The 24529-nt window shown below is 40.0% G+C and overlaps 1 protein-coding gene across 1 annotated transcript in view; it reads left to right on the forward strand.

The window, feature by feature from the left end:
• LOC149297651 (protein NATD1) overlaps window positions 1-9330 on the forward strand; it is a 33384-nt gene extending 24054 nt beyond the window's left edge. Inside the window, exons 2-3 of the mRNA XM_089488562.1 lie at window positions 8712-8830; window positions 9214-9330. Coding sequence (XP_089344688.1) covers window positions 8712-8830; window positions 9214-9330 — 236 coding nt within the window. The remainder of the gene's footprint in view (window positions 1-8711; window positions 8831-9213) is intronic.
• The last annotated feature ends 15199 nt before the right edge of the window (window positions 9331-24529 follow it).

The following is a 24529-nucleotide window of genomic DNA, read 5'->3' on the forward strand; positions in this document are numbered from 1 at the left end:
ATATTGGGGTGTCGTGTGACAGCGGCATATACCAGGAGCTGTAAATTCATACATAAAGTAGGTGTGTGTGGGAAAAATACACACACAAAAATACTACTGCAAACTTTAAAAAAATGCTGGTGGTAAAATGTGTACATGCAAAGAGTTAAAATACCAGCATTTAAAATACCCTGGGGTGTCTAGTTTTCAAAAATATATGGTTTTGTTGGGCATACTGAAATGGCCCGGCTCAAAGATGTACCAAATAGGGCACGGGCAGTGGATCCCCAAATGCCAAAGTTCAACATTGAAAAATGTGCATGCCCCAAATGTGGCCCTTTTGCCCCCAAACAGCCAGGCAAAATCATTCATGTGAGGTATCGCTGTACTCAGGAGATGTTGCTAAACACATATTGGGGTGTTTTTTGATAGTGACATATACCAGAACCTGTTTATTTATACCTAAAGTAAAATGTGTGTGAAAAAACAAATGCAAAAAAATTACTACCATAAAGTTTGACAAAGGCTGATGGTAGAATAAGTGCTTGGAAAGGGTTAAAATACCAGCATTTGGAATACCCTGGGCTGTCTAGTGTTCAAAAATATATGACTTGATGGGGTAAATTGCATTGGCCGGCTTCAAAGATACCCGAAATGGCACATGGGGGGAAGAATTACCAGATTTGGAAAAAATGGCTTTGAAATAGCAAAACGCTACCTGTACTTATTGCTCCATAACGTGCAGAAAAAAGCAAAAAAACATAAAAACATTGGGTATTTCTAAACTCAGGACAAATAGTAGAATCTATTTAGCAGGTTTTTTTATTACCTTTTATAGATGAGTAAAAGATTTTTCAACTAAAAGTTAGAAAGTCATTTTTTTCTAAATTTTTCACCATATTTTATACTTTTTTTAATAGTAAATAATACGATACAATCAAAACAATGTCATCTAAAGAAAGCCCTTCTTGTCCTGAAAAAAACAATATCTAATGTGTGTGGGTTCAGTAAACGGGAAAGAAGAAAATTACAGCTAAACACGAGCAGCGCAGAAATGTTAAAACGGCCATTGTCACGAAGGGTACAAAAAGTAAAATCAGCCTTTGTCACGAAGGGGTTAAATATGAAAAATAGTTAACATATGAATAATATTTACTAATAACTTTGTATTAAAACCTAGTTTGAGAAACACTGTGTTTGGGTTCTTGCAGCTTTTATTATTATGTCAGTAAAATAAGAAGGTGAATAGAGAGGCCATTGTGATAGAGATGAAAGTGTAAATTGTACGTTTTTTATTACATTATTTTAAATAAAAAAAAAATGTAAATTTTTTTTATCCGATTAATCGAAAAAATAATCGGCCAACTAATCGATTATTAAAATAATCGTTAGTTGCAGCCCTAGTATTAATATCTAAGTGAATATAGTCCTAAAGGTGCAAGGGAAAAAAAATTAAAAATAAATAAAATGTGTATATATATATATTTTCAATTAAAGGGTATTTAAACACTGTATATAAACTAAATATTGCTTGTATATATTCAATAGCATAAACTTAATATATGGTTTTCCTTTACAGAATACCCCGTTGTTTAAATTTTTCTCTTCCGCTTTCTATATTCTTTATATTCACTGATATACCTTCATATATCATTTTAATACTAGTAGGAAAACCCCATCTATATTCTATATTTTTCTGTCTTAAGATAGCAGTCAATTCTTCAAATTGTTTCCTTTCCTTACGAATTGTTGACGATATATCAGGATAGAACTTTAAATTTTTAAACTTATTAGATAACATTGGATTATTCCGTAGTCCTCTATTGAATTTTTCTTTTGCGTGTAGACTAGTAAACCTCACCAATACATCTCTTGGGAGGTCTTGTTTTATTTGAGTTGGTTTATTAGTTCTGTAATATAGTTCCAGAGGTATATAGTTGAATATTTGATTTGATGTTACTTCTTGTATTAATTCCATTAAATAAGATTCTAATTCATCTTGAGAGATTGTTTTCGGTATTCCTCTTATTGTTATGTTGTTTCTACGGTATTTGTCGTCTTGATCCCTTATTTTAGTTTCCAGAGATTTAATCTTCATATTTAATTGAATATTTTCTGCTTGTATAGATTTTTGATCTTTTATTTTTAGAATTGTATCTTCTTGAGTCTTTAGCAATACAGATATTTTAGCGACATCTTCTTTTATCTGAAGACTATTTTCTTCGATATCTAATTTAATTTTCTTATAGAGATTATTAATTCGGGAAGTGTCTCCTCCTCGTTATCTTGAGGTGGGTCTCTCACCAGATGAGTTGAGTCTCTACGACCTTCAAGTGTTAACCTTCTGTTGATTGGAGTACTATCTTGATTGTGTGTTTTGGTAGAATAAAAATCATTTATTGGTTTAATTTTTTCTTGGTTTTTTTCCTGATTTGATTTTTCTTTCTCCTTTTCTTTTTTAGGACCCATAGTTTTCTTTCTTACTCCTTTTCCTTTAAATTAAATTAACTTTGAAGGAATTCCCACTAGCAATTAGGTTCCACTTGTTTCAGCAGATGGTTTCAATGAGGTTCAATCTAATTTGAACTTTTGTCTGTTGTATCTGTTACATAAAAAGAAAATCTAATTACTAGTCTTGTAATGATTTTCACTGTTATTTTTAGAGCATTCCACAATAAAATCATCAGACAAGACTAGGTGTACATACTTGTGATAAAATTAAAATCTCTCTCTATTAATTATCTCATTACAGTTCATATAGTATATTTTCATTTCCAATATTATTAAATCTCACTTATCCTTCATTATCTTCAAGCTATCTCTTTGATTTCATTCCAATAGTATTCCAATAGTTTTATTCTGTTGATAGGTGCAAGCTATATTATCCACTACCTAACTCTCCTCCTCCTCCATTTATCCTCCAATATATCCATGTGGTGAAATATGTTTGATGGCGTCGTTCATTTAAAGTAGGAGGGAGGAGAGTGGCAGGTTGTAGATCCGGGGACAGTCTGGCATCAAGGAGGCTTCAATCGACCACCGATTGATCGATCACCGATACCCGGTCTCTCCACTTCCTTCAATCGTCTGCCCCATCGGCCTACGGGACCAATCACTTCGTCCCCGCGCAGCCATCATCTTCAGTCCACGGACATTGTTGGGGCCATCGAAGTCCTCCCGAAGTCCCACGGCAACCGGGACCCGTCTCGATCTTGCCGCACCCGTCGCGGCTGCGGGTACTGCCGCAGCTCTGGCTGAAGCGGGTCAGGATCGAGAGCCGGGTCACCATCGCACCATCGGCTCTCACCCGCCCACCTCCCACGCTCGGCACGCCCACTCACTCGTCACGTCATCAAGTCCATTCCAAAGTCCGTGTTAGTCAATTTCATCAACAGGAAAAAAGAATGCTTCAAATTAGCTAGTGTATTGGAGTTGGCAGAAGAGAAACCCCAGAATAAGGTGGATTGTTCCTCCTGGGGTGTGATTAAAAAGCAGCGAAAGTTTCTTTTTCGTTAAGCATTTTTTTAATGCGATGCAGCGATGGCATTGGTTCATACAAGGGCCAGACCCCTAGCTTTGTCAGTGTCCCGTAGGGCCTTATGGCTGAAGTCCTGGGCAGCAGATAATGCCTTCTAAGCATCGCCTTTACAGCATTTCCTTTGAAGGAAAGGAATTATTTGAGAAGGTATTAGAAATTCTTCTCAAGAGAACTACTGGAGATAAGAATTAACTACCCAGGAGACCTCGTCCTCATTTTAACCAATTCAAGTTGTAGATCATCCTACAGATCTTGCAGAAGACCTTATATCTTGAGATTTTGTTCTTCAAGAAGTAGAGGCAAGCAGACTCCTCAAAGCCAGGAGGGAGCCTCAGAGCATAAAGCATGATGCCAGTTTATTTCCTGTTGGAGGCAGGCTGCGGGACTTCCTTCAAGAGTGGGCCAAGGTTACTGGCTGGAGTTTGTTGGGACTCCTTCTGCAGAGTGCCCTCTGGCAGATCCAGTAAGATGGTTTGCTTTACAGAAGATGATAGAAGAATTCATGCTGAATTTGTTTCAGTACCGCAGGGACAGGAAGTAAAAAGTGTCTAAGCTCCGGTTTTTGTAGTCCAGAAATCCTTGGGAGGTTTCTGCTTGGTAATGAATCTCAGGTTACTGAGTTGTCTACCTTTAACATAGCCATTGTACAGGAATCTCAGAAATTCCTAAGGGTGGCAGTTCCTATGGGTGGATCATACACCTACAGTTCCTGGCTCTACCCTTCACACTTTCACCAGTCTCAAGAGTGTTCCTACTTCAGACCATAGAAAGCTTGGCAGAGATAAATATCTATAAATATCTTCTGGCCGTTTACCAGGGGGACAGAGAAAATAGCTGATTATCTCTCAGCCAATGTTCTGAAGGAAATCAGAGAGGACAAATGTCAGGTGATAATGATAGCTCCAGATTGGCCCAGGAGGATCTGGTACCCAGAGCTCATGCGTCTGTCGGTGAAGGCACCTGTCACGGTAACCCCCTGATGGTGAGGGCACATGGGGATAGGTTTGAGTTGGGGACCAATTTTTTTTCTTTTTTTTTTTTTTTGTGGGACTCCTTACCTGTCTGCACCATTCCCTCTGATGTCTAAGGGTGAGCAGGAAACTTTGGTCTGCCTTAACCAGACTTCTAGGAACTAGCCAGCTGTGGGGTTTTTACATGGCTGGAAAAGCTCCATGCACCTGACCGGGACCTAGCCACAAATCCATGGAACTGTACAGCGGCTAGGAACAGTGGCAATGACACTATGGATGTGTGTTGCCCTACCACGTCGCTCTTGTGAGGTTATACTGGGCTTGTGGTGGGTCACAATTGGAGGTGTTTACAGAGAGGGAGCACATTTTTGAAAACTGGTTTTATTACTCATCCTTTGAACCCGGGGTTTACCTGGCTGTGGAACTCTACTACCTTGCAGACTATTCCCGGGGACCTACCTGGCGCTGTTGCTCACGGTCCCTGAGCTTCCCATTGGTACCCCGAGATTGACGCCGCTCCCCGAGATCACCCTGAAATAGTGATTCTTTGATGGGTGGGCATTAAAGATCTACCTAGAAAGAAGTTCTTCTTGGAGAAAATCAACAGGTATCAGCAGTTTCCAGAACTTTGGTTTCAGAAGCCTACTAGGCAGCCAGGATAGAACCTCCCTGGGGACTTACAGTTCACTGAACAATCTTTGGCAAAGGCAGCCGGGGGTTTCTGCCTGGAAAACTGTGCATACATCTATTAAGCACGATAGGCTTCAGTCTTCCTTTTCAGATGATGTTAAATTCGGAAAAAGTGAACTAGGAGTAAATTCTCACTTTTTTATATTGATTTGGTCTTGGTTACTCACAGGGGAATTGGGGAGGTTCCTTAAGTTTTTTTTTTTCCCGCCCTTCCTGGATAGACAAAGCCTTTTCCTACTACTGTGCTACCTGAAGTGACCAAGAAAAGAAATTCTTGGGTTAGAATTTACTCCTTTCGCTTTTTTTACCTAATATTTATATCGCTGCAAAACAGGAAGTCAAGGTTGAATAATTTCCTGTTCCTAGTCACCTAGGTGTACAAAAAAAATTATAAGTGGGGATATACAGCAAATATATTTTTTTCATATGAATTCATAGGGGTGCCAATAATTGTGCCACACATATATTTAAAATGTTTTACTTTTTTATATATAAACTTGTTGTGTCTGCGATGGAGGCATTGCTAAACACTAACTTACATCCACCAGTCGGAAGTCCTGTAGTGCACATCAGGTTAACTATGATCATCTCTTTTATCCACTTTATACATGGATCTCTTAGAGGTAATGCCTGTTGTGCCAGACATATTTTTTTAAGCCCTTCACAGCAAAGCCTGTTCATGTATGGGCACCAAATGCAATGCCCATACATGTATGGGCTGCTTTAAAATAGCTGCAATTGCGCCATTTCGCAGTGATCAGCATCACATCTTTCATGGAAGCCCCACCCCTCAAAACAATGGCCACGATAATGTACCTCCTATGTAGCTGGAACTCTAGAGGTTAGTCACCCACTTCACAATTACTACGTTATGACCTAGTGGAGCAACCCAGCAAGTCCTAGGCAATAATGAGAACCATTCTCACCTTTAATTGTTTAAGCCCTTGATGACAATTGCCGGTCCGGGCACGTCACCAAAATTTAAGTCGTTAACGACAATTGACGGGTGCAGAAAGCTATCTATTTTCACTTTCTGCACCGAAACGGCGTTGCTGTAATGCCTCGACCTCGCCATGATCGGCACAAAGGCATCTCTGGCCCCTCCCCGGGGCGTCAACATCCGCCATACTTTGTATGGCGGCGGACGCCCGTTTTAAAAGCGTTTAGGAGGCGATCAACGATCGCCTCCTAAAATTAAATGGTGTCGCTGGAATGCCTCGATCAGGAGCCACTTACCTGGGGATGGACTGTGACCGCTCCGGAGAGCGGTCACAGCCGCAGCTGCCGGTGATCTTCACCATCAGCAAGATGGCGGCGGCCCGGGAAAAAAAACAATAAAGACGAAAAAGTTCGCTAGAGGGTCTCCAGACCCTCTAGAGAACTCTGGCTCCACTTGCAGGTTGAATACAGGTACTGCATTAAACCATGCAAGTCAATGGAGCCCAGCTTTCTAATCACAGTGTGATTAGTAAAAATACATTAAAAATAAAATTAATAATAATTAGAAAAAAATAGTAAAAAAACAGTAAAATGTAAAAATTATTTCCCACTGATGTCACTATCAGGGGAACCTTCAAGTGGAAAAAAAATGTTAAAAAAAAAAAATTAATAAGGCAAAACAAAAAATAATATATATATATAAAAAATATATTTTTGTGAGCAAGTCCTAAGATTAGCTCAATTAGAAAAATGCACACGTACCAAATGCGGCCTTTTAGTTCCCCCAAAAAATGACAAACCCATGCATGTGGGGTATCACTGTACTCAGGAGATGTTGCTGAACACATATTGGGGTGTCAATATGTAAATATGTAAATTCATACATAAAGTAGGTGTGTGTGGGGAAAAATACACACACAAAAATACTACTGCAAACTTTGAAAAAATGCTGGTGGTAAAATGTGTGCATGCAAAGAGTTAAAATACCCTGTGGTGTCTAGTTTTCAAAAATATATGGTTTTGTTGGGCACACTGAAATGGCCCGGCTCAAAGATGTACCAAATAGGGCATGGGCAGTGGATCCACAAATGCCAAGGGGATCCACTAAACACATATTGGGGTGACATATACCAGAACCTGTTTATTCATACCTGAAGTAAAATGTGTGTGAAAAACAAATGCAAAAAAATGACTACCACAAAGTTTGACAAAGACTGGTGGTAAATATGGTGCATGGAGAGAGTTAAAATACTAGCATTTGAAATACCCTGGGGTGTCTAGTTTTCAAAAATATATGGCTTTATTGGGCACACTGAAATGGCCCGGCTCAAAGATGTACCAAATAGGGCATGGGCAGTGGATCCCCAAATGCCAAAGTTCAACATTGAAAAATGTGCATGCTCCAAATGTGGCCCTTTTGCCCCCAAACAGCCAGACAAAATCATTCATGTGAGGTATCGCTGTACTCAGGAGATGTTGCTAAACACATATTGGGGTGTTTTATGATAGTGACATATACCAGAACCTGTTTATTCATACCTGAAGTAAAATGTGTGTGAAAAAACAAATGCAAAAAAATTACTACCATAAAGTTTGACAAAGGCTGATGGTAGAATAAGTGCTTGGAAAGGGTTAAAATACTAGCATTTGGAAAAAAAAAATAAAAAAAAAAATACTAGCATTTGGAATACCCTGGGCTGTCTAGTTTTCAAAAATATATGACTTGATGGGGTAAATTGCATTGGCCGGGTTCAAAGATACCCGAAATGGCACATGGGGGGAAGAATTACCAGATTTGGAAAAAATGGCTTTGAAATAGCAAAACTCTACCTGTACTTATTGCTCCATAACGTGCAGAAAAAAGCAAAAAAAATATAAAAACATTGGGTATTTCTCAACTCAGGACAAATAGTAGAATCTATTTAGCTGGTTTTTTATTACATTTTATAGATGAGTAAAAGTTTTTTCTACTAAAAGTTAGAAACAGTCATTTTTTTTCTAAATGTTTCACCATATTTTATACTTTTTTTAATAGTAAATAATATGATACAATCAAAACAATCTCATCTAAAGAAAGCCCTTCTTGTCCTGAAAAAAACAAGATCTAATGTGTGTGGGTTCAGTAAACGGGAAAGAAGAAAATTACAGCTAAACACGAGCAGCGCAGAAATGTTAAAACGGCCATTGTCACGAAGGGTACAAAAAGTAAAATCAGCCTTTGTCACGAAGGGGTTAATTCATACAGCACTCACTGTGGATGATAACACAATGTGTCTGACAAGGTGATTTTCTAATTTCATTTGTGAAAGTACAATATAAAGCCTAGCATCCCACTTCTTATACCTTGCGCACAACTGGTAGATGTTTTGAAAAATACTTCTTGCTTATGGAAAAGTACACCTCTCTTTGTAAAATGCTTTTGCAATATGCCCTAATGGAAACGGTTTAATACAGTAAGCTACAAAGGCTAGCTTAGTAGTGTAAAAAAATAAAATTAAAAAAAAAAAGCATGCAGTCTCTTATTGTGAAAACCTGTGCTGACACGCAATTGAAAAGCAGATCTTGTTTGATGTTACACTTTCTTATTTCTTTAGGGTGTCATGACAGAGCAGTGTTGCTCTATGAATATGTAGGGAAGAAGACTGTTGATTTGCAACACACAGAGGTTCCTGATGCTTTTCGAGGGAGAGGGATTGCAAAACACCTTGCTAAGGTAAGAGAAAAGTGCTTTTCTCTTGAGTTCCAGACAAGAATGTAAGTTCAGAAGTGAAGCCCTCCAAATCCCACCAATCTAATCATAAAGCATATCCGGGGTTATAAAGCATACTGTTTTACCATTCCACTAATGTGTATGTTTTCTTTAAAATAGCACCAAACTTTAAGGGTTCGGCCTGTATTCGAGCCAATACGGTAATTTGTTATATATTTTGGTGTGATCTGAAAGAATTTAGGATTAGAGATAAAATATAGAGCATTTCTTTATATAATAGTACCACAATTTTGCATATTTGATAAATATTGGTTTTGCATGCTTATGTCATAAACGGTTCTAAATTTTTAACATCTTTACTTTGTTTCTCTCCTTCATCCTTTCAGGCTGCTATGGACTTTGTGGTCGAGCAGGATTTGAAGGCTCATCTCACCTGTTGGTATATCCAAAAATATGTAAAGGAAAATCCACTCCCTCAGTACCTTGAACGTTTACAGTCTTAAAATCAGGAAAGCCAAGGTTATGATTCAAAAACAATCAAGAGTAACCCAAAGCACAGCTGGTGGAGTGAAGAGAAAGCTGGGTGCTATTTATACAGCAAGATCACTGTTGTACGTGAAAGCATACACAAGGACAAACAGCACCCTTAATGTACACTGATTTGGGGTGAACACTGACTGTTTTGATTCTTCTGTAAAACTGGATGAATCATTTATCGGGTGCTTCAATGTGTCTCAGCTCCAAATATGAGATATTGATTCTTAGAGTTTCTGTTCCCGGGGCAATTTATGTGCAGGATGGGACAGGGACCCTTGTTTTATTTTTAAGCAGGACCCGCTGTTCATTGGAGGAAGAAAATGTTTTGAGCTGGTTATTGTGAAAATAGAGGTCAGGTTTAGTTTTGGCTGCCAACTCTAGATTAGGAATTATCATTAATACTTAGAAATGTTTTCTGCAGAAGCAATGTGCCTAGGATCTAAATAATCTAACCAATACAATACTTGTATGTGTACTAACTTCTAGAATGGCTTGACTCAAACTACTGTAATACAGTTTTCTGAAACAATACCAATCCAATAGTAGATTAATATTAAACATTTTTTCATTCTACCACTGTTCTTTTTTTCTGTCCACATCTGTTGCTTAAGAAATGGTAAGATTTGAAGTATTAACAGAGAAAATATAAGTCTAACTCTCTGACATGTGCAGTAGCTCAACAACTTATTACATTAGATTTTTTTATAGAATGCCAGCAGATTCCGTAGCGCTGTTACAATAAGAGGCACTACAATGGATCACATACATTAACACAAACTGGTACAAATGGGGAAAAAAGGGCTCTGCTGTGTCAAGTGTACAATCTAGTCAAAACCGCTACAAAAAATATCAAGTTGATCCAATTCCTGGCATCTGTGGTCTTCCTGTTTTACGGATGGCTGCTTGTCTCTGTAGGCAGTCTATCATTGAAGTCTAGTCTTCACATGGTTAGTAAAATTATTCATGTGTAAGGCTGTAGCATGAATTTAGCTTTAACCTGAACTGTGCAGAGTAATAATTACTTTACCAGAATATATGGTTTGGATGCCTTTTTTGACAAGTCGCATGGCTTGGAATAAAATGGAAATTCTCTTATACCTTTACTAGCCTGATGCAGGATATTAGATTGTTGTTCAGAATTTCTTGGCAGTGAATTTGTCCTACGCATGTTTAAAGAAAAGAAAAAAAAGTGTAATGGCTGTTTTTTATTTTACTTTGTTTACCTAGCCATCTTAAATTATATGATCATATTATGCCATATTTGTAAAATGGTGATACTGCTTTCATTTTCTAGATCTTGTATAAAAGGCAGAGTGTTCATTATACAAGCTGGAGGGATCCAGGTTTCATTGGTGTTTAACACATTAAAAAAAATACTTGGTTTGTATGACTTTTTAGATAACAGCATTTCTTGACAATGATTCTGGGATAAAAATTAACATGTTGAAATACATGTAAAATTCGGTATGTGCACATATTTGGTCATTCTCTCTGTGGTTGGTAACACCCAGGTTGGCAGAAATCGCAACCACCAAATGTTTATTGAAGCTAATGGACAGTGCTCTTCCTTATGATCCCCCCCACGCTCTTCCTTGTCGAATGGTTCTAGATCAGAAATATTCTTTGGTTGTCTTGCATGTTGCAATGATTTTCCGTAATACTCAACATACACTTTGCTACAGGGAGCGTTGTGAAGGTCTTGAATTTTTTTTTTTACAGATTGACCTATGTATTATACAGGGCCGACTTGGACCTTGTCACTAAACACACTTGCTAGTGATGACCCTTCATAATGAATCGTGAGGTAGGGGAGTTAAAACCTAAACTCTCTCTCTAGTGAAAATGCTACACAAAGTATGTGTGTGTAAAATTCACAAAGATAATATTCATTTTTTTTTATTGTTGATGGTTGATTTTGAGATTTATAGATTTGTTGAATATTGGGAGAGCATGGGCATAAGAAGTTAAGGTAGAGGTTTGCTGATGTTAGAGAGCCCCCTTAGAAACATCCTGCACCAGACATAAAATGAACAATGTATAGGTAAAATAAGCCAGCTTACAATTCTTTTTTTTTTTTTTTATTTTTTTTTTTTTTTTAAACTTGACTGTTCTGTAGGTCACCTTCAGGACAAATTATATATGTTTGTTACTGTTAAACCTTATACGTATACATATTATGTATGTTTTAACCTACCTTTTTATAGTGTTTTTTTACTGTAAAATTTCAGAGCATTATGTATAAATTTTCTTGTGAAATTCATCTTTCAATATATTGTGTTTTGGGTTTTTTTGTAACATCAGATCTGTCTCCATTTTATGCAGATGTCTGCAGGTGCTTGTATCAAGAATAAAGCTTTATATGTTTAAAAAAAAGTCTGGTGATTTCTGAAAATTCAGACATTATTACACAAAAAAGCTATATCATGTTGATTATAGTTGATGGACACAAATGAAGAAATAATATAGATAAAAGGTTATTAAAATTTATTAAATAAGGACCACACAGAGGTGGTGACACTAGCACATTAGGATTAATTCCTTATAGGTATATTTAACAAATGATTTTATTTATTCTTTTTTTTCATTACACCACATATGGTCCTAGATATAAATTAAGCTACACATAAAAATAAGTAATGTATAGTTCACTAGTATAAGAATACACAGCTACTGGTACTGGGTAATAAACATTAAAATACGGTTGCAGATTAATAGATGAGCCTAGTAGCACGTAATTGTTGAAAATTCAGACATTACACAAACAAGCTATATCATGTTGATTATAGTTGATGGACACAAATGAAGAAATAATATAGATAAAAGGTTATTAAAATTTATTAAATAAGGACCACACAGGGGTGGTGTCACTAGCACATTAAGATTAATTCCTTATAGGTATATTTAACAAATTATTTTATTTATTTATTTATGTATTTTTTTCTAGCCCAGGGCTCCAGATTGCGATTTGAGTGATGGCAAAACTTTTCTGCAATAATGGGGGTAATTGTAGAAGTAGGCAGTATTATGGGGTGTTACACCACCTACAACTATATGTTTTTTATGTGTTGTTTTTTGATTGTTATTTACGTTGATTCCAATTCCTCTCAATCCAAGATCTATATGAGATGTGTTAGAAAGGTTAAAAGTCAAATTTCTAATGGGCCGAATTAGGTTTGGAACAATTAACACTCAAGGGCTCAACTCTCCACAAAAGAGACTTTTAGCTCTCCAGAGATTATGGAAAGAAAAGATAAATATTGCCTTCTTACAAGAGACACATTGGTGAACCATAGATAATAATATAAAAAAACCAGAATTATCCTTTGTGTAGAAGCATCTCTGAAAACAAAAAAAAAAGGGGTGTAGCAATTCTATTCTCTAAAGATGTAGATGTAAAATTCAAACATATTGAAACAGATTCAGAGGGTCGTTATATTATAACTGTAGTGGAGATAAATATCTGGCGTATTCTAGATACAACTGAAAGAGATTTTACTTGCTTCTCAAAAACGCACTGCGCTTATTCCCGGATAGACTTAATCTTGGGAGATATTGGGTTACTATCAAAAGTTAAAAACACCAAAATCCATGATATTACTTGGTCAGATCATAATTTGGTAACGATGGATATAGAAGATTCAGCGAGAAAATTAACTACGGAATGGAGATTAAATCATAAACTAATAAGGACAAATGCAGATATTGAATACATAAAAGAAACAACTCAACTTTTTTTTAACCCCTTCAATCCCAGGGGTTTTTGGTACCTCAAAGCCCAGAGCAATTTTGCCATTTTTGGGGTATGTCGGTTTAGCGATGATTCTCTTTTCATGTGAATAGTGTACCCATATAAACTATATATTGTTTTTTCAAGGAGAGATAGAGCTTTCGTTTGATACCATAGTTGGATGATTATCTGAAAATTTAGAATGAGAAATTTCGTAAAAACTAGCGAAGATTAGAAAATTAAACTAATTTTTTTTTACATTTTCCCTCTGAATCCTCACAAAATTAGGTAAAGTGATGGAAAATCCCCTCCAAGTTTATTAATTCAGGTGTCCTGATTTCAGAAATACCTAATTTATATAGATTTTCCAGACTTTCCCAGCACCAGGGAGCATAGTATTAGGTGTACAATTTTGTATAATTTTAATGCCTATGGCTTAACGGGTTTGGGGGTTGTGAACGGGGCAGAAGGGTTATACTGGCTAGATGTTATGCTAGGGCAATAGGAAGTAAGGTTTTTTAATAATTTTTTAATTTTTTTTTATAGATTTTTTTTAATTTTTTTTAAATTTTAATTTTTTTACATTTTTTTATTTTTTATATATTATTTTTACACAGAAATGGTTAGAGGTCCTTTTAGGGACCTCCTGAACATGCCAGTGATGTCACAATGACATCACAGCTCACATTATAATTTTTTTTTGTATTATATATATTATTATTTTAATGATTTATTTAATATTATTTTTTAAATGAATTACCTTTTTTTTTTCTTCAGCTTTTCCGTTTCAGGACGGGAGGGGGAGTGAGAGAGATGGTTTCTCACTCCCCTCCCCGCGATCCCCCTGCACCGATCACACTGTGATCTCTATGCAGGTCCTCACAGACCTGCATAGAGATCGCAGCATCTCTGTGCCTCATCAGGCAGGGGATATCCTGTCCTCCGATGACCTTCCGGGTTACGTCAGCAGTGATCGCGCGATCGGGCACTTTCAACCGTAACAGCTTACCGGCTTTCATGCCGGAAGCTGTTACGGGAGATCGGGCAGCAGAAATCCGGCGATGCCGGCTTCTGCTGCCAGGGGGGAGTCCAGGCTGTCAAACGAGCCTGGTCTCCCGTGCAGCAGCAGGGATGTGTCCCTGACACTGCACGAAGGGCTGGACGTACCGCGACGTCTATAGGGGAACGAAGGGGTTAAAGAAAATGATGTAGAAAAAATGTCTGCATCTAATTTATGGTGTACATATAAAGCAGTGATAAGAGGACATTTTGTTAAACTAGCTGCACATATAAAAAAAAAAGCAGAAGCCAAATTGTCCGATTTGTACATAACCTTATTTCAGTTAAATAAAATTAATAAACAGACTCCTTCCAAATTAATTACCGATAAAATTGAAGATATAAAGACCAAGATAAATATAAAACTTATGGAACAAACTAACAAAGTTTTGATGCCACTAAATTCTAAAAGATACTATAAGGGAAACAAAGCAGATAAAATGCTCACGAACCTGTTAAAAAAGAGAAGAGAAAAGAGAAATATCTCTAAAATATTATATAAAGGTAGAACCCTTATGGACCCGAATGAGATAGGTCAAGCATTTAATGAATCGTATAAGGTGTTATATAACTTACTGGATAATGTTTCAGAATCAGATATGCAATATTATTTTTTAAATAGGTCTTTTCCTAAAATTTCAGAAGAAATCTTAATAGGATTAAATAATGAAATCACTCTGGAGGAGGTCCAGAATAGAATCCGAGAGTTAAAACAAAAAAAATCCCCGGGCACGGATGGGTTTGACTCAAGCTTTTATAAGTTATACATAGAGGAACTTTCTCCTTACCTAGTCAGAGCTTTTAATGAAAGTATTGATAGAGGAGCCCTCCCAGAAGAACTGCTAAGAGGGTATATAACACCAATATTAAAACTAAATAAAAATCCTGAGGAGATAACTAGCTATAGACCGATATCCCTCCTCAATACAGATGCCAAGATATATGCAGCAGTACTCGCCCATAGGTTGAGCGCAGTACTGCCGCAGATAATTCATACAGATCAAGTAGCAACTAACCACATAAGAGCAATTGCTGGTATTTTTGAGGAAAATATTAAAAACAATATCTCGCAACTGACCCTCTCGTTAGATGCCGAGAAGGCTTTCGATAGGGTCAGTTGGAGATTTATGGCAGGTGTATTGAAAGCTTTCGGATTCCAAGGACGAATATATCATGCAATAATGGCTCTGTATACTAAACCAATGGGTAAAGTGGTAGGTCCTGGAATTCAATCTAATTGGTTCTCCTTTCTGAATGGCACCCGTCAGGATTGCCCTCTTTCTCCATTGTTATATGTTTTATCTTTAGAACCTCTTGCTAGAGATATTAGGGCCGATCAGAATGTGAAGGGATGCGGAAATGAGGGAATACAAAAGATTAAATTATATGCAGACGATGTGTTGTTGACAGTTAGGGACCCAGTAAATTCTTTAAAACACATTATTAATTGGATAGATCAATAAAGCGTAGTGTCGAACTATAAGTTAAATATTGATAAATCGGTAGCTTTAAAAACCGCAACAGAGTCCATATAATCTCACCTTTTGTCTAGGCAGTGAATGTCTTTACATGCACACAGAGTATGATCTCATGTTGGCTGTAACCAATGCATGGCATGAGCAGCAGCATCCTGGAAACACTGGGCTCTATTAAAATTCTTCTCCCTGTTGTATCAATGTGATTAGGGCTGTGTTTTTTGTGTTTTCTGCTGAAGTTGGGTACTTTCATCACGATGGCTGATATGAAAGAAGGCATCCAGTACCTGGCTCGCTCAGAACCGGAGACTCTATCAAATGACCTTAAGGCTCAAGGTATGTTTGTCTTATGCCAAAGTCAGGGAATAATTCTCCAATTACTTTATGGAGTGGTTCCGGTCTGAGCTGATGATGATTGACCCATTTGAGTCTGGTTTCTTTGGCTGTCTCACTTTCATCCGCCAAAATCCTTTTTATGAAAATTGAAAGAGAGTGTCGATGGTCAACATGTCCCAGCAAGCATATTGAAAGGCAAGCCATTTTTCTCAATTCCACTCTTGAAACTATACTGAGACTGCTGTTGATAAAGACCATGTTCAACCATACTGATGATTTAAGCTTACAGTACCACCTGACACTACCTTTTTAATATCCCCTTTAAGACCAATGACGGGCCAGGCATGTCACGGAAAAACATCCCATCTCTAAATGGATGTTGCTATAATGCGGGCGAGGCGTTCAGCAACACTGAAATCGGCAGCAGGGGCCCCACGTGGTCCCTAACCCAGACGCTAACGTCTGCCATTTATTGTATGGCAACAGATGTCTGATTGGGTATCGGTGTGGCAGAGCCTATCCTGGTGTGTGTGTGTGTATGGGTGTTGGTGTGACAGAGACTGTCCTGGTGTGTGTTTGTATGGGTGTCGGTGTGGCAAAGCCTGTCTTGGTGTGTGTGTTTGGGTGTCGGTGTGGCAGAGCCTGTCCTGGGGTGTGTGTGTTGGTGTGACAGAGTCTGTCCTGGTGTGTGTGTGTGTGTGTGTGTTTGGGTGTCGGTGTGGCAGAGCCTGTCCTGGTGTGTGTCTGGGTGTCATGGGCAGAGCCTGTCCCGGTGTGTGTGTTTGGGTGTTGGTGAGGCAGAGCCTGTCCTGGTGTGTGTATGAACACAGAAAAGAACCCCAGCACTCCAATCAGCTTCCAATCCTTAGGTTACTTTATGCAGAGAAAGCAAAACAAATAAAAGCAACGTTTCAGCCAAACAGGGCTTTTGTCAAGCTCAAAATGCCCTGTTTGGTTGAAACATTGCTTTTTTTGTTTTATTGTGTGGCAGGCTCAGTTGGCCTGATCTGAAGTCTGAGTTTCCTCCCTACAGTGCTGTGAGTTACTCACAGCACTGTAGGGAGGAAACTCAGACTTCAGATCAGGCCAACTGAGCCTGCCACATATGGGATTGCGCTGCGATCACATCCACGATTGCGGCGCTCAGTTGCGCTCAGTTGGGCCCGCCAAACTGTAGACTTGGTCTGCATAAACAAACAAAAATGATTTAGCTCCGAAACGGCAGAGAATTGAGCGGTGAGACTGCCGGGACATGATCTATACACCAAAACGGCCTCATTAAGTTAAAGTTGTTTTGGTGTTTAGAGTACCCTATTAAGTAAACAAGGCTTAGTTTCTAAGTGAAAGGTTTTGTTTTTTTAAAGTTTCTACCTCTTTCTAAGTACCAACTAAATGGTCAAAGATTAGTTACTGTTTTGAATCTTTCATTAAAGATATAGCACTTTTTAAATTGCATTGACGTTATGATTCATTTATTATATATTTATATAATGCTAATTGATTACAGTGACAAAAGCATGCTGAAATATAACTAATAGAAAACAAGAAATTGTATATTAAATTTGTCAGAATTTGGCTTAACAAAAAAAAAAGGGCTGCTCAGTCTTAAATGCCCGGGCCTATTTTTTGTCCCAGTCCAGGCCTGCTGCGAAGATTTAAAATAAGAAGGGAGTTGCACTCACATATGGGGTTGTTGTTTATATCTCTTCCTCTGACACAATGTCATTAAAAAAAGACAGACCACCATTATTGTTATTAAATTTGATCCGTTATTACTTGTTGAATGTGACAAGGGAAATGTGAAAGCTTTATGGATAGATATCAGCTTGGGGCAAAAAAAAAGGAAATGAACTACTGGAGATATGTTATAAACCACCTAATGTTAATAATGATGAGGAAGAACAGCTGTTAGAGCAAATGGAGAAAGCTGCACATCCGCGTAACACGTTCATTATTGGAGATTTTAATTACCCGGACATAAATTGGGATAGAGGGATTAGTAGTTCTGCAAGGGGATTCAGGTTTTTGAACCTGTTAAATGACACCTTCATGTCACAACTGGTACGAGCACCAACTAGAAAGAATTCTTGTCTGGATCTGGTGATAACAAACAATGTTGATCTTTGTCTAACCCTTCAAGTGGGGGAGCACTTGGGTAATAGTGAATATGGTATCTTTTGAAATAAACTCCAAAAAAAAGGCCAATTTCAATAAGATAAGGGCAGCTTTACAACGACATAAATTGACTGGCATAAACTCTTTAGGGATAAAAACACTGAGGGAAAATTTAGTATTTTCAAACAAATATTAGCAAGGTACACTTCTCAGTATGTACCAATAGGTAATAAATATAAAAGAAAAAAATTGAAACCAATGTGGCTTAGTGGGGAAGTTAACAAGAAAATTAAGGGGGGGCGTGGCCGGCGATCGGGCAAGATGGACGCTTGAGACTGAAGCTCCGTCGAGCCTCCTCGGTTAAAAGTTTTTTTCTCGGACGCACATCAAGATGGGGAAGACTAACAAGGTTGCGGCTACCCCAAGATCTCAGGAGAGTAGGGAGAAGTCGAATATTACCTCTGTCCGCTCGTATTTTCATGGGACGTTTGATCAGGACTCCAGGGACTCTCTCTCGAAAAAGGCAGCGTCTCCTCCCGCCAGTCCTAACAGCGTGCTCTCTGAAATTAAATCCGACATGCGACAGATTGGCGACCGCGTGGCCGCCCTGGAGGGTGAAAACTCGACCGTTTGTGCTGCGGTGGATAAGCTCGCCTCACAGCTTTCTGAACAACATGACACGATTATCACTCTTTCAAGGAAGTTGGAAGATATTGATAATAGGGGTCGACGCAATAATCTCCGAGTTCGGGGTGTCCCTGAAACGGTCTCCCCTTCGGAAATCCCAGCTACACTACAAGCAATATTCAACTCCATCTTAAAATGACCGGCTGAGACGCCTATCAAGTTTGATAGAGCTCATCGTGCCTTACGGGCCAAAGGTAATGACTCCCAACCACCACCAGACATCATATGCAGACTACACCATTTTCCACTGAAGGAATCGATTCTTCGTAGTTGCAGGTCTCAAACCTCCATTATCTGGGACATTCATACTATCCTTGTTTTTCCCGACTTGTCGCCTACAACCCTAAACACTAGGCGTTTGTTGAAACCGATTACCCTTGCTTTGAGAGAGGCGGCTATTCCCTATCAGTGGGGTTTTCCGTTTGCCTTAATAGCCCGTAAGGGCAAGGATTCCTTCTCGATACGCCAAGCATCTGATATACCTTCTTTTCTGTCGGACCTGGGTCTACCGCATATTGAAGTCCCCGATTGGGATCCTCCGTTTTCCTGCTTGGATTGTCTTCATGACCCTGCGACCGACTGGTCGCCTAAGCAACAACGTCGGAAGCGGCAGAAAATACCTGGTTCGTCCGCTCCTTGATTTGGCTCCTCTCTTCTCCTTTTTGTTCTACTTTTATTGCCTTTTATTTTGTTCCTCGACTCGGTTCGCTTGTACTTTCATTTGGATACCGCCTATTGCCCGAATACATACCTGGTCTTCGCAGCAAAGTTTTTTGTTTTTGGACATTCTGCGCATTTTTTCAGCTGCCTCGGGTTCCTGTTCCGGACTTCACAAGCCTCTGGACGCTCATGACACACATCTTCCTTCAATGTGTTCACCATCTACCTGTCTCATCACACCATGTCCCACAGGAATTGCGAGGGACGGCTTCTACACTCACCTTTTTGTTCTGCACCGTCCCTGTAGACCGAAAGGTTAACTTCTTTGATCGCTTTCGGATCTTCAATGTCTTCCTGCACCCAATTTGTAAGTACCACACTTACACCTCCTTGGGCTGCTACTTCACTCGGACTTTTTCTGTTCACCGGTCACTTACCTGATTTGTTCGCCTCACTTTGAATCCTGCGGGTATCTCACTGGTCGACTGCGCATCCCTGACAGCTTTGGGACACTATTTTTGTTTTGTGTTTTACTCATACTTACCCTTCTGCCATCGTATGCATTTAATCGTTTAGGCTATGCACTCCCACATATCTGTGCACTACTGTGTTTATGCCTCTGTCTAGCTACGAGTTAATAGATACAATATCGACTGTATCTATCAGATTTTTCTTCTGGTATGTCTGCGTTTCGGCGCCTGTTTTCTCGCGCTCCCGTTCGGGCGCATTACATGGGTGGTATCCTTGGAATGGTATTCATGTTTGGCTTCCCGATCTCGTATTTTCTTTTTGGTTTAATTTTGTTGCGTCCGTAAATTTCGTTATGTATCTATCACCGGGGCGGGGGAGGCTTGCGTGGACACTGCACCCTCCTTGTCTACCTTGTCTCCTTTCTTTCGCACCTACCCCTACAGGAGCCTGCCGACCCTGACTGTACTCGGTCAGTGGTCTGGGCCTTGGACCTCTCGTATGGTCCGCTGGCTCACAATTCGATGCTTCGGCATCCTAGTAGCATCTTGTTTTTCGATGTTACTTCAGGTTACTTTGTTCTTTTTTTTCCTTTTGTTGTATATTTTTGTTTATTTTCGTTTGTGGCGCTGGTGTGTTGGCTTTCTGTTTGACTTTACTCACATGACCTGCTAAGGCGGGCCGGGTTAAATTTCCGACAATAAATGTGCGGGGCCTTAACAAGCCCCAACAGCGCTTTAAATTATTGTATGTTTTACACACCATGAAATCACATAGTATTTGTTCAAGAAACCCATTTCCTGGCCTCTAGAGAGTTTCGATTGATTAATAAGCATTTTCACACTGTTTACCTGGCTAGCTCCCCGGACTCTAAGTCCAAAGGCGTTGCCATTATGATACACAAACTGGTCCCCTTTCAATTTCTAGACATCCTGACGGCAGGGGTCTATTCCTTAAGGGCTTTATAGGCCTTCAGAAGGTCACTTTGGCGAACGTCTACGCGCCTTTGGTGCGTCTTTTATCTCGTCTTGCTGATTATCAAGAGGGCCTGACGGTTTTTGGAGGAGACCTCAATATGACTCTGGACCCCGCCAAGGATTGTTCCTCAGGTAGATCTCATATCCCTTTTGCGCGTATTAAAAAGGTCAAACGTTTACTTCACTCCACTCAACTTACTGACGTTTGGAGGGCTCTCCATGTCTCAGATCTAGATTTTACATATTACTCACATGTTCATAACCGCTATACTAGAATTGATGCTCTTTTTATCTCTCATTATCATTTGCCTTTGCTCCGGTCATCGGCAATCGACATTCAAGTCATGAGTGATCATGCCCCGGTACACATGGTATTAGAATTCCCCCAGGCCCCCAGCAAACTCTGGAGTTGGCGTTTGAATGAAAATCTTTTGAACGACCCTGCTGGTGTGGAGGACCTTTCCTTAATAATTATTTTGTAGAAAACTGTACCCCTGACATCCCTATCCCTATTATATGGGAGGCCCATAAACCGGTAATTAGGGGTCACCTAATCCAATTAGGGGCCCCGCGTAAACGTATAGCGTTTGGGAAAATTGTCGAGGTTTCACGGGCCATTTCCACGCTGGAGCAGCGACATAAAGGGACCCCTCTCCCGGGTATTCAAACACAATTGGATGCTCTCAGAACACAACTGGCGGCTCTTCTTGATTCCAAATGTAAGAGGAATTTTTTGTTAACTAAATCACATTTTTTTTAATTTGGCAATAAGCCGGATAAATCGCTAGCCAGAGCCCTCCGCGCTATTTTATCCCGAATATACGTGATGCCCACGGTAATTTGCATTTCCTTTCGGACAAAATTGTGGATTGCTTTTGGGAATATTATAGCAAATTGTATAATTTACCCCCCGGCTCCAGCCAACAGGTCCCCTGTTTAGATCCGGTTGACACATACTTGTCCAAATTCTTGCGAGCTAAATTAAACATGGAGGATAGTATGTCCTTGGAGGCCACTATCAGTCGGGATGAGGTGGAGGAGGTGATCAAGGCCATGCCACAGGGTAAATGCCCTGGTCCGGATGGCTTCACTTCCATGTATTATCGTAAATTTCTCCCGACCTTGGGCCCTCAGATGGTTACATTTTTTAATGCTCTGGCTGCCGGTTCTCCTTTAGACCCCCGTGCTAACTTAGCCCACATTGCTGTTATCCCCAAGCCTGGAAAGGATGCTGAATTGTGTGAAAGCTACCGTCCCATATCACTTATCAATACTGACCTGAAAATTCTTGCAAAAATTTTGGCCCTTCGCCTCCAACCTTTCCTTCCCTCATTCGTACATCCTGATCAGGTGGGTTTTGTGCATGGCAGGGAAGCCTGGGACAACACCATCAGGGCTCTGAATTTGGTTACGATGGCAAACCTCTCCAAATCCCCCTTTTTGTTGGTATCCATGGACGCTGAAAAAGTGTTTGACAGGGTGGCCTGGCGTTATATGATGTTTAAGGTCCTTCATGCTTTGGGTTTGGGCCCGGGCTTCATTCAACTAATTCGGTCCCTTTATACAGGTCCCTCTGCCCAGATTAAGGTCAATGGTTCCCTCTCCTCGCCGGTCACCCTGTCGAACGGCACGAGGCAAGGATGCCCTCTTTCCCCCCTTCTTTTTATTTTAGCCCTGGAACCTCTTGCGAATGCCATCAGAGCCAATCTGGATATTAAAGGGACGGTGGTCGGGGGCACTCCACACAAACTCGCTGTTTACGCAGATGATATGCTGTGTATGGTGGAGGATCCGTTAACATCTTTATCCCATATTGTATCCGAACTAGATTGTTTTGGTCATATTTCTAATTACAAGATCAATCTCCAGAAATCTGAGATTCTGGGTATCAATATTGAGAGGCCCCTGGGGAATCGTATTACCAGTTCTTTCCTCTTTAGATGGTGTGACTCCTCCCTTCGTTATTTGGGCTTACAAATTTCTTCTGACACTTCTAGGTTGGCAGCTTTGAATTACTTTCCCCTCCTCTCCCAGATCAGGGCGGACCTCAAAAAATGGTCGTTCCCGCACATTTCTTGGTTTGGGAGGATAGGGGTTGTTAAGATGAATATTTTACCCAGGTTTCTTTACCCCTGCAATCCATGCCTATATTCCTTCCCAGGTCCTTTTTTCGATCCTGCCATAGGGCCTTTGTACATTACGTTTGGGGCGGTAGGCCGTCCAGGTTGGCATTTGCCCACATGATCCGACCCCGCCTTTGCGGGGGTATGGGGCTCCCGAATATCGAATTATACTGGCAGGTGTCCCATATGCGCCGGGTTTTGGAATGGACTAGGGACGTGCCGAAGCAATGGGTTCAGACTGAAAAACAGTTTTTTTCTCGCCCCATTTCCGTAGTCCCCTGGTTGGCAGATCCACATAGGCGCTCGCTCTTTGGGGGCCATCCCACTATTACTCCCACCCTCAAGGTTCTCCGAAGAGTTTTGCGCAAGGGTCTTCTCACGTCTTTTCCCAGTCCACTTCTCCCTTTGGTTGATAACCCTGATTTCACGCCGGGTTTGGAACGTGGCCGGCTGCAGGTTTTTGCTCCCCCTGACATAACCATTGTGAGGGCATTCCATGTGTTGCAACATAATTCTATGAAACCTCTCACTGATTTGGCTCGTACTCCCTTGGTCCCTTTTCAGACCCGCTTTCTCTACCATCAACGTAGTCATTTTTTTCTGTTTCTAACGTCCTCCCGCAGGTTGGCAGGCCCCTTATGCCGTTCGAGGAATTATGTAGTGGTACTCCCGGCCTCTCTCATCTCCTTTCTAGGATTTATGCTCTCCTCCTACAACAAGCTTCGCGCACTAAACCATTTCACATGGGACTTTGGGAAAGAGATCTGGGGGTCGTTTTGGATCCCGAGGATTGGGATAAGGTGCTACTGATTATACATAAGGGGTCCCTCTCGAGTGCGATTCAGGAATCGGCCTTTAAACTCCTTATTTGCTGGTATAAGGTTCCAGCGGAGCTACATCATTATCTCCCTCAGGTTCCGCCGACATGTTGGAGATGTGGCGCTGATCTGGGTACCTACCTCCACCTATGGTGGACATGTCCGTTGTTATGCCCGTTCTGGGATGTGATAACGGCTGTTATTCGCATTGTGGATGATCCCCATTTCACCCCGTCGCCGGTGGCGATTCTTCTACATCATAATTCACTCTCGTATGGGAAATACAATCTTAATCTTAAACACAGCCAAATCGGTTATCCCGAAATTTTGGAAACAAGCTGTATCCCCGCCTATCGCGGGGAATACTTAATCATGTCTTCTAAAGGCTTTGCACTTAAATACGAGTTAAAATGGTACTCATGGCATACATTTCTCTCCCTCGTCCTCCACGGTGCTGGGCTCCTGATTGGTTATTTATTTCGTGAGGTATTTTATGTTTTTTATGTTTTGCGCTGGAGTACTTGCCATGTGTTATGGGTCTGGGCCGCCACCAATCCTCTCTTCTCTCCTTTGGTATTGTGGGTTCTAGTCGACACACCACTTTCGCCTCGTTTTTTCCTTTTGGTTTCTTTTTTTTTAGTTTGTTTTGTTAGGATTTCTTTTTATGTCCTTCCTGACTGTTTTTGACTTGCTCATTTTTTCTCCGTCTCATTATTGTTT

The sequence above is a fragment of the Sceloporus occidentalis genome, unplaced genomic scaffold (genome assembly GCF_023333645.1).
Source record: "Sceloporus occidentalis isolate IW3139 unplaced genomic scaffold, rSceOcc1.0.p SCAF_38, whole genome shotgun sequence".
Taxonomy (NCBI): Eukaryota; Metazoa; Chordata; class Lepidosauria; order Squamata; family Phrynosomatidae; genus Sceloporus; species Sceloporus occidentalis.